The sequence below is a fragment of the Lepidochelys kempii genome, unplaced genomic scaffold (assembly GCF_965140265.1).
Source record: "Lepidochelys kempii isolate rLepKem1 unplaced genomic scaffold, rLepKem1.hap2 scaffold_286, whole genome shotgun sequence".
NCBI classification, from domain to species: domain Eukaryota; kingdom Metazoa; phylum Chordata; order Testudines; family Cheloniidae; genus Lepidochelys; species Lepidochelys kempii.
Window position 1 is genome coordinate 33476 of NW_027333631.1, and position 11165 is coordinate 44640.

Here is an 11165-nt window from a genome sequence, read left to right on the forward strand (position 1 = left end):
ATCCTAGGTGCAGGATAAAGTGGTGTCTCCCTTGGCTTCTCCTTATATTCTCCAAAGCTCGTTGTTTATCTCAGAGTCGGGATGATCTCCGGTGTGCTGCCTACCGGCCGTATTCACATGCCCCTGCTGCTTCGTGTGTAAATGGCTCCCCGTCATGTTAACCTACAATGCTTATTTTACATGTGGACTGACAGAGACAAGTAGAATAAACATCCTTTGTCTGGAGAAACCTGCCTTAACACAGACTTCGAGAGCTTATTTTTTGCATACATTCATACATAACTCCTTACATAATATTTGTACAGACATTTCACAAAGATGCGAATGATCTTGCCTTTCATTTAAGACCTTACATACCCTTGGCTTGCATTTAAGACCTTACATGATACTCTTTGGTGAATCAGAATGTACATACTAGCATCAGGATATTCTTGTAATCTCCTTGCTGGTTGGCAATGAGGGGTTTATGGGTCATAGTCCCCATTCCTGCTCCAGAAGATCTCACAGCCCTGGATCGATATTGGACACTTTCCTGTTTCCATGGGACAAGGACCTCCTGTGTGTTTTCTCACCAGTACTCCTGATGGTTATTATCAAACTCAAGCAAGAGCGCAGTCAAATAATCCTTATAGCTCCTGCTTGGTGGAGACAGATGAGGTATTCAGACCTCCGCAATCTGTCCTTACTGTCACCAGCGGCCAAAGACCTCCTAACGCAGAACCGTGGGCGAATGTTGCACCAAATCTTCAGCTGTTGCACCTTACAGCATGGTTCATCAGTGGTTATGTGTAGGGGGAAACCCATTTTTCAACAGCTGTCCAGAACATTCCTCTTAACAGTAGGAAACCTTCCACGGGAACTACTTACGAAGCGTTTCTCCATTTGGATGGCTCTCCATAATGTGTCTCCAACTCAGGCTAACATTCACACAACCCTGGAATATCTTTAGCAAATAAAGTAGTTGGGTTTAACACTCAACTCCTGTTAATGTGCTCTAGCAACCATTTTGGCTTTTCATCCTCAAATAGATGCCAAGGCTGTTTTTTTTCCTCACCCGATGGCAATCAGATATTTGAAAGGTCTGGATAGATTATTTCCAGCGGTCAGAGAACCAACATCATCTTGGAACTTGACTTTGGTCTTGTCTGCGTTTATGGACCCTTCTTCGGAGCCCTAGGCACCGTGATCTTTTCTGCACCTATCAGCAAAGGTAGCATTATTAGTGGCCATCCCCTTTGCCAGTAGAGTAGGGATACTAGATGCATTGGTCACGGATCCATCGTACACAGTTTTCTACAAGGACAAGGTCCAGCTTAGGCCACACCCTAAATTCCTCTCCAAGGTGGCCTCTGACTTGCACATGAACAAATCTGTCTACCTTCCAAGTCTTCTTTCCAAAACCGCATACCACCAGGGATAAGAGAGAACCCCCTCCACCCCCCCAGGCTCAGTGTTTGTCACGCATTGGCTTTCTACCTGGACAGGACAAAGCCTTCCTGGCATCTTCCCATCTCTTTGTGTCACACGTGGAACACATGGAGGCGTATCATCCAATAACTCAGAGATAGACTCACGGCGCCCTCGAAGAGAGCAGGTTCAGCCTTGGCAGCCTTTCTGGTTCACCTCTCAATTGTGGACATTTGTCAGTCCACACTCTCACCAGACATCACTCATTGTCAGCCACTTCAAGGCAAATGTGGACAAGGCAGTCCTATTGTCCCTCTTCCAGTGAGACTCCAAGCCCCTCCTCCTGGCATAGCAGATTGGGAATCAGCTACCGTGTCATGGACATACGCAAGCACTCAAAGAAATAAAAATGGCTACCTACCTGCTGGTGACCGTTGGTTATTTGGGCTGGATTGCATACGTCTACTGCATGACTCACCTTCCTTAGCCAATGCGTTGGCATCTGCTACGGAGTTCTGGTGTGTCGGAACTGCAGGAGGGATGGGGCGTCTCTGCGGTTTATACCCTCACTCACAGCTTAACTCATTGGCATTGGGCGAGGCTGCCCCTACGGGCACCACTGGGGAAAACTCTCCGGCACTGATGCACGAGGCCTGCACACACCCGCAGCCATGGAAGTTGGTTCAGGAGCAGGAAGATCTAGTTCCTGACGCTCTGTATCACATGCAAGACTCTTTTCTGCCCCTTTTCCCCTCCATTTTTTACGGCTATGCTCTATTTTTTCAGTCCCTTTAAAAATCAGCTGGTGCATAACTGTTTAGGAAATGTGCTTCCTCTTGATTTCTAGATAAGGCAAGGGTGTCTGTTTGTGGTCCTGTGATTCATCATACCCATGGCCTCTGGGTCAGGAGGACTTGCTGGAGCGCTGGATTCAATTCTGCCTTTGTTTGTCTAGACGGTACACTCTTTGGCGTAGGGACTGTTTCTTGCTCTGTGAGCCGTGCCCAGCACACTGGGGCCACAGTCCTTGACTGGAGCTTCTGGGTGCTAAGTTAATGCAACTAAAGGGTCACACACGCAGTGGCCCGAGTAGTGAACACCTCGGATCCCTCCATTCCCCCTCAGGGGTTCTCTGTGTGCCACCCTGCTTGCCTCGGTTTCAGGGACTTCTGACACTCACACTGGGCGGCTCTGTGTGCCCCCCATTCCCCTTCCCCCCCCACCTAGTGTCCCCCGATCTCCCCACACCGGGGACAGACCAGGACCCAATTGTGCTAGACAGCTGAACAAACATCTGGTGATGTTCCTGTCCTCGGGTGAATTTTTCCCCGAGCAAGGAGCTGGTGGTACCAGAAAGATTTATGTCCTGCCCCTTCACAGAGGAGTGGGCTGTGTCTTTCTTATTGTCACTGGCCCTGGTGGGGGGGGGGGAGAGAGAGAAAGAAAGAAAGAAAGTTTTGACGCATTTTATGCGCCGCGGGAAGGCCAACTATCTCTTGCTCTTTCAGAAGATGCTCAGGAGCAAAGATTACCGCCAGAAACTGGATGCTGCCGTGAAGATGGCGAAGGAAGCCGAGTGGATCAGCATTCAGGTATGAACGCCGCCGGGCAGCTGAGGTGAGACCAGTTGTCATCCATCCAGGCACCCGCTGGCCTTCCAGCGGTCGGAGCATCTTTGCAGGTTTCCCTGTGGCCCCCGTGGGCTTTGGGGGGCGAACACTTGCTTGCCCTTTGGATCTGGGATCAGATAGGCTTCATCTTCACAGCATGGTTAACTCGTATTAGGTTGATCGAGTGCACCTGTTAACTCAACCCTCCTCCACACATCACTCATCTTCTATGATGCTAGTAACTCGAGCTGGCTGGGATACAGGCTAAAGCCTGAGTGAGGGGGAGCTTGGAATAAGGACTCCTGGGTTCTTTTCCTGGCTCTGGAATGCGGATGGGGTCTGGTCATTTAGAGCAAGGGGAGCTGGAGTCAGGATTCCTGGGTTCTCTCCCCGGCTCTGGTTGGGGAGTGGGCTCTAGTGGTTAGAAAAAAGCGGAGCTGGGAGTCAGGACTCCTGGGTTCTTCTCCCCTGTTGTTCCTCCTTGGGCAACCATCTGGTGATTTAGTTTCCCTCGGAGCGGTATCGTGAAGGTTAATCATACAATGGTTGTAAAATGCTTTGAGATGAGGAGGTGTGGGGTTGTCTACACACGGAATTATTCCTGAGTCACTGAGCCTGATTAACTCCCTGTGTAGATGCTTTTGGTTCTGGAAGAAGAGGGCCTTATTCAGAATGCGGTAATGGTTCTTTATGGCTATGGGGCTGTTTCCTGGTCCCTTGTCCATACAGTGTCCTCTGAACATCTAGACGCCTTCTCGGAGCAGTGGGTCTTGTCTGGGATTCTCTGCCTGCAGTCCCTCATGTTGACCCTACGACCTTTGCCCTGTTGGTGCGTTTGAAGTTAAATCCTGGTCATTCAAGGAGGCAGTCACTCGGTGGATTCGACCCACCGCTGCCAGGATTTCAACAGATGTCTCCTTTTTCTTGCCCTCCCGCAGGAGAGAGTGATGAGATTTGGGTTCGTCAGTCGATCCAGTGAGGGAGGATTGCTAGGTCATGAGGACTCGGAAGGTATGGTGCTGTAGCCTGGAGCTTTCCCCCTCGATATCCCACAGGTCAAATTGCAAATTGCTGAAGAATTTCACCCAGGTCCCACTGTATTGACCCCACTAACTTGTGCAGGACAAAAGCATCTTCCAGTTGGGATTGGAAGAGAGGAAGTGGTGGGGAATCCACTGCTGCCCTGGGAAGTTTGTTCCAATACTTAATCACCCACACGGGGAAAAAATCGGTGCCTTATTTGTGATTTGAACCTGTCTGTCTTTAGCTCCAGACGCTGTTTCTTTTCTGGTTTCAGAGGAACAGCCGTGTGAGCTGTAGCTCACGAAAGCTCATGCTCAAATAAATTGGTTAGTCTCTAAGGTGCCACAAGTACTCCTTTTCTTTTTGTTTCTTTTCTGCCTTTCTCTGCTAGATTAAAGAGCCCTTTAGTACCCAGGATTTTCTCCCAACATCGCGATCGAGTCACCTCTCCATCTTCTTTTCATAAGCTAAACTGAGCAAGCTTCTTTACGCCTCTCACTCTCTCTGGCATTTTTTCCAGCCCTCCAATCCTTTCAGTAGCTCTTCTCTGCCCCCTCTTCAGTCTTTCAACATCCTTCTGATGATTATCTTGTCTGACCTCCTGTATGACACAGGCTGCAGAACCTCTGTCGTTCTTTGTTGTTTATTTAGACTGTAAACTGTTTCAGTCAGGGACCATAGGTGCTATTGTAAAGCAGCTCATTTAAAAATAACGGTAATTCCAGCCACTGGTGTCTGTCTAGCAGTGGGTCAGGATTGTGTTCAGCACTCCCATCTCAGAGGAGCTAAGGAGGCAGATTTAATGAAAATCCCAGCCTTCACTGGCTAGAGTACCTGCTAAGTCTTGTGTGGTTGTCCTGTAGCATGATTTTCACGCAAAGAAAACATTAGCAGCCTGTTTTTTAAAGGAGGTCTGATTAGAGGATCATGGTGGTCCCATCTGGCTTTAGAATTTGTGAATGACTCCCATTTTTCAATGGGGAAACTGAGGCACGGAGAGATTTTAGGTGATTTCCCTAAGGTTCCACATAAAGTTTGTGGTATGGCAAGGAACTGAATAAAGGCGAGATTGGTAGTGGGAACTCCCCATGCGGCCCTGTGACCAAAAGTAGCAGCAAGGTGGTTTTATTCTCTCTGTATTTGGTGCGGGTGCGACTGCTGCTGGAGTGCTGGTGTTCAGAAACCAACAAGGATGTTGATCAATTGGAGAGGGGTCAGAAAAGAGCCTTGAGAATGATTCCAGGATTGGGAAAGACTCCAAGAGCTGAATCTATTTAGCTTAACAAAGAGAAGGCGAAGAGCTGACTTGATCTCAGCATAGAAGTACCAGCAGAACAGAAAGTTGATAATATTACTGGACTTTTCAGTCGACCAGACAAAGGTAAGCAAGATTCAGTGGCTGGAAGTTGAAACTAGACAAATTCAGATGGCAAATAAGGTGCCATTTTTTTAGTGGAAATTAACCATTGGAACACTGGAATAATGATACATCTGCTAGGATTTGATGTGAGAACCAGGTAAGCTGGTTCAAATCTGCAGTAAGTTTGTTGTAAGGTGTTAAAACGTGTGCTCTGGAGAGTGAGTTATTATTGTTCTTGTCTTCTAGAGCTATTCAACGTGGACTGTGAGCCCAGTGAGGAGAACCAGACCTGTGATGGAAATGAGAATATGGTACGTCAAACAGGAGATGGGAAAAGATGGTCTAAAAGAAGGGGGTTTGTTCTCTTGTTTCTCCATTGATTCTGTCTCTCCCCACACCCGCCCTAACAAAAATGCCATATAGTAAATGTATCACCAATGCTGTCAGCTACAACCATGCCCACAAAGATTATTGGACTGTTAGCCCCTAGGGGATACTCAGTTTGTTTAGTTTATCCAAGCGAATAAGAGAAGATCTCGCAGACAAAAGCAGAAGGAGTTCCAAGGGCTGGCTGCTGAAGCGTCTTTAAATTGTGGATCTTCAAAAGACCCTCAAACAAAACTGGATTTCTTCCTAACAGATACTGGGATTTGTGAAACCCAGGTTCGTATCACTTGCTCTGTAACTTTGCATAAGACACTTAAATTCTTGTCTACATGAACAATTTGTTTGTGGTATGCTGGTTTGTGAATCTACCCCTGCCCTAGTCTCACATGAGCTAACTGTCCATGTGGACCAGGCTAATTTGTATTAATTTGCATACCATTAATGTGCTTTGAGCTAATCAGTGAGGACTACATCAAGTCGCATCAAGGAACTGTATAATTCATTCATTTCTTTTTAAGATTTGTATTTCAGTCAGCTCTGCCCTAACAGAGAGAAAATGAGCTTACAGTCTAACAATGATTTAAAGACGTCAAGTGTTGGCACATCTACCACATCCCTCGGTCAGTGTTTCCAGTGGTTAATTACTCTTCCTGTTAAAAACGTACCCCTTAGTTCCAGCCTGAATTCGTTGTGTGTTGGATCTTGCTCTGCTTTTATCTGCTGGATTAAAGAGCCCTTTTCAGAGATCTTCTTCCCGGGCAGCTATTCATAGACTGTGATGATATCATCTCAGATAAGCTAGATAGACCTTGTCCTTACTATGTCACTACAAGGCGCCTTTTCTAGCCCTCGAATTATATATATATTCGCTTTCATGTTTGACTAACCCATACTTGGGTTCTAGGTTGCGACTTCAGATTTCAAGGAGAAAACTTCTCTGAAAGGTTAGTGACACCAACCGTTGTAGCCATGTTGCAAGTAAGGTAAAGTCACAAATTAAGAAGCCTTGGGGTGTGATACTTACATTAGAATTGCTCACTCTCCTACCATCCTGGCTTTCATGGGGCAGGAGGAATTGGGAATTTGCCTTTCAGTTGCCTTAAACTCATGTCTACTTGTCCAAATCAGCCAGGATGAAATTTGTATCTGCTTCAGACAGCTGATCCTTTCTTCCCAAACAGCACCATCACTTGTTTTTGAGGGAGGCATGGTCTACTGGTTAGTATTGTTATAATTACTTCTACTGTGTTACCGTTGCACCATTGTGCCAGGCTCTGTACAAACACAGAATAAAAAGACGATCCCTGCCCCAAGGGGTTTACAGTCTAAGTCTAAGACAAGAGATAGGGACAGACAGAAGGGCGAATACAAGCAGACAATGAGGCAGTGTGGGTTAGCATGGCAGGCAGAGGTCTTAGCATACCAGCAGCCTAGCCGTGGTCAAGTATTTTGTCGACATCACGGTAAAGGAGAGTTTAGAGGAGGAATCTGTAGGTGGATAAAGAGGTTGCGTCTGATTGGAAACTGAGTGCTTTTGTCTCAGTTCAATTCCCTCCCGTCACGGCTGGCACCAGCTGGCCTCCTGGCTAGCCACTTCAGCCATGAGGCCAAGGATTGAATGGACCCAGAGATCAGACGCCCCTCCCAGCCTCGGCAGGGAGCAGTGTAAACACGTTGGAGTAGGAGTGCAAATCAGAGAAGCTGGGAGTGAACGACGGGATGGATCACTCAATGATTGTCTGTTCTGTTCATTCCCTCTGAAGCGCTTGGCCTTGGCCACAGTTGGAAGACAGGACACTGGGCTAGATGGACCCTTGGTCTGACCCAGTATGGCCATTCTTTTGTAGTAATGGAGCCTTTAATGGATTTATCTTGGCATTCTGTCCCTGTGCCTTGGGGATCTTATGGGGAAAGTTTGGAGAATCCCGATCTATGAGGCTATGTTGACTCATCACTTCATTTCCCAGTGGGAGAGTGTGGAAAGTTTGTGGGTCTCTGGTATGATTCATTCTTCCTTTTCCCTGTTGGATTCTGAGGATTGTGTTGGTCTCTCTTCTTTGTAGGCTTTAAGAAAAAGTTCACCATTCTGGGAAGCAACAGCTCAGGATCCAGCCAGCCCAAACCGCCAGCAGGAGGCAGCAGAGTTAACCTGATGCCGTGCCGTCGAGACGGCTTGAAGCCGGAGCTGGTGAAGATGTTACAGGTGAAAGACAATACCATCAGAAGCCACCCAAGGTCAAGCAGCAGTGATGAGATCTTTGAGGAATTCCAGGAAGTGGGGGAGCTAGAGAAGGCCAAGGAAGCACGTGGGAGCCAGGAAGCAGAGAAAAACGAATCCTCGGAAGAGTGTTCCCTGGTCTTGTTTGAAGAGTAGCCGTTGAAACAACAAACCTGCTGTGGGGCAGCAGAGCTACCTCCCTGAAGGTTGTGGTGATTAGAGAAAAATTAGAAAGCGCTCCAGAAAAGTGGCTGGTATATTGGAAAAGAAATTCAATCTAGTTTTAAACTTGGTTTATGTTTGATGAAGATCTGAGACCGTTGGGACAGCAAATGTGGATTTTAACATCCAGCTCTGGCTATAAAGGTTTCCCTCTCCTACATCTCAAATATTCATCTGTGAAGATAGGGAAAAAAATCCACAATAAGTGACTTTACTCGTTTTCTTAAAACTTAGGGTGCTGGATCTTGTTTTAATTCTGCCAGCCTCACGTAGTGTGTTGTTTCCTTAGATCCCACTGGCAACAAGTGATTTAAAAACAAAACAAAACAGTTTTTGATCACTCAAGGAATTGGTTAACAGGGGTTGGTTGACGGGGCCAGATCTTCAGTTGGTGTGCGGCGGCGTCAATGGAATTTACATCAGCTACAGATAGACCCCCTGTGTATAAATTGTTGCCTTTATTTGTAAAAATGGTACATTAAGGCTGAAATTTCCAAAGTCGCCTGATGGTAAAATTGACAGGAACTGGGTATCCAGATCTGAAAGCACTTGGCATCAGAGTCCTTGAACTAGATTCCCATGTTTCTCTTCTATAATCTGTTATGTTCTAACTCCTTGCAAACCTATCCGTATGCTGCTGGTGAAATTCCGTATTTATTAAGCCCTTGCATAAAGAGTAGGTATCTGAGATACAAAACAGTGATACCTGGACTTCCTAGTTGCTACTGTTGTGTTTAACTAGTTACTGGATTTGTGGTTTTATATTTATCTGTTACAAACTTGTAAAAAAGACTGGCTTATATTCATCCACTAGTGTGAAATTTGCCCTGTAGAGAGAACCAACCCTCTGAAGTGGACATAAATAGACCTTATCCACAGAGATAAATTTCACGCAGAGAGTTTAGTCCAAGTTAAGGGTTGAATAAGGGTGGCAGAACTAGGTCTTAAGGAGTTTATGGCTGTGACCACCATCCGGTTAAACACTCATTTACAAGTGCGTTCTGTAACGGTTTACATGTTAATAAAATCCTGCAGATTCTGTTCAGTCAGGCTGGGTTCTTGTTACCTGGTTGTAGATAAGCTAAAGTGTGATAAAAATCAAATTCTTGTTTCATTACAGTGTCTTTAACTTCATTGTTTTTATTGTTGCATCACAACGATTTGGTTTTCCACACCCACCCACACCAATCACAGTAGCTTGACTAAATAATGACTCAGACATGACATAAGCATCTACAGATATTTGGAAGGAACAAGGGGAGTCACAGGGACCTGAGAAAGAGACTGTAGGGAATCTAAAATCGTTCCTAGGATGTACCAGTTGTGATTCAGTGAAAGGTTCTCTGATTACTCTTTAAATCTCGACACGCTTAGTTAGGTTCCTAATACAACAAAGCTTTGATTGCCTGGATATTTTTGTAAGTGTGAATTTTATACTGGGCCTCTTCATCTTAAGGTGGCAGAGTACTGAAGAACCGAATGGTGTTTTACTCTAGCCAGCAGAGACAATAATAATCCATAGGAGCTGGTACTCAACTAGTGTAAATTGATGTCAGACTAGAGATCATTTGATAAAAGACCACTGCCCATCATGCTGGCCAACGTTATGGCATTGTTTCCTTGTGTCTGTCTCTCACCACTTGTCCTAGACTTAGACTGTCAGCTCGCTGGGGCAGGGACCATCTTTATATTTTCTAGTGCCTAGCACATGGAGTCATTTCTTAGCTAGTCATACAATCATAGAAACTAGGGTTGGAAGAGACCTCAGGAGTTATCTAGTTCAATCCCCTGCTCAAAGCAGGACCAACCCCAACTGAATCTTCCCAGCCAGGGCTTTGTCAAGCTGGGCCTTAAAAACCTCTAAGGAAGGAGATTCCACCACCTCCCTAGGCAACGCATTCCAGCGCTTTACCACCCTCCTAGTGAAATAGTGTTTCCTAATATCCAACCTAGATCTCCCCCACTGCAACGTGAGACCATTACTCCTTGTTCTGTCATCTGCCACCACTGAGAACAGCCGAGCTCCATCCCCTTTGGAACCCCCCTTCAGGTGGTTGAAGGCTGCTGTCAAATCCCCCCTCACGCTTCTCTTCTGCAGACTAAATAAGCCCAGTTCCCTCAGCCTCTCCTCGTAAGTCATGTGCACCAGCCCCCCTTGTTGCCCTCCACGAGACTCTCCAATTTGTCCACATCCTTTCTGTAGTGGTGGGGCCCAAAACTGGATGCAGTACTCCAGATGTGGCCTCACCAGTGCTGAATAGAGGAGAATAATCACTTCCCTCGATCTACTGGCAAAGCTCCTACTAATCCAGCCCAATATGCCGTGAGCCATCTTGGCAACAAGGGAATACTGCTGACTCATATCCAGCTTCTCGTCCACTTTAATCCCCAGGTCCTTTTCTGCAGAACTGCTGCTTAGCCAGTCAGTCCCCAGCCTGTAGCAGTGCCTGGGATTCTTCCGTCCTAAGGGCAGGACTCTGCACTTGTGCTTGTTGAACCTCATCAGATTTCTTTTGGCCCAATCCTCCTAGTCAGGAGCAGCCATGACAACTCACCACCTGCCAAGCTCAGGAGTGACAGTTTTCTGGGCGCATTATGGCATGGGTGAATTTTGAGAAGGTCCAACGTCAAGCCAAGGCAATCAGGGATAAATTAGCCTACGTGAAGTAAAATGTGTATGAAAAGAGAAGAGGAAAAGGAAGGATCAGAGGACCCAATAAAGAAACAGACCAGCAAAAATCCAAGGCTTACCACTGCTTTGCCAAAACATCCCAGAGAAAGGACAAGATAAAACCAAACAGTGGCCTTCTGATTCTTCTGCCCTAACATCAGATGTCATCAAACTCCAGGAGCCGCTGGGTTCTCTCATCCAATCGTAGAAGGTTGTAAACTGCAGAGGAGTTTTTCCATCAGCTCTGGATTGGGCCCAGAGGTGGAA

At 46.5% G+C, this 11165-nt stretch overlaps 1 protein-coding gene across 2 annotated transcripts in view; it reads left to right on the plus strand.

Moving 5' to 3' along the window:
- Positions 1 to 9294, plus strand: part of ZCWPW1 (zinc finger CW-type and PWWP domain containing 1) — a 28478-nt gene extending 19184 nt beyond the window's left edge. For both annotated transcript variants that reach the window (XM_073327004.1, XM_073327005.1), the window contains 5 exons: positions 2916 to 2999; positions 3956 to 4028; positions 5647 to 5711; positions 6692 to 6731; positions 7851 to 9294. In XM_073327004.1, coding sequence (XP_073183105.1) covers positions 2916 to 2999; positions 3956 to 4028; positions 5647 to 5711; positions 6692 to 6731; positions 7851 to 8161 — 573 coding nt within the window. In that variant the 3' untranslated portion in view covers positions 8162 to 9294. The remainder of the gene's footprint in view (positions 1 to 2915; positions 3000 to 3955; positions 4029 to 5646; positions 5712 to 6691; positions 6732 to 7850) is intronic.
- The last annotated feature ends 1871 nt before the right edge of the window (positions 9295 to 11165 follow it).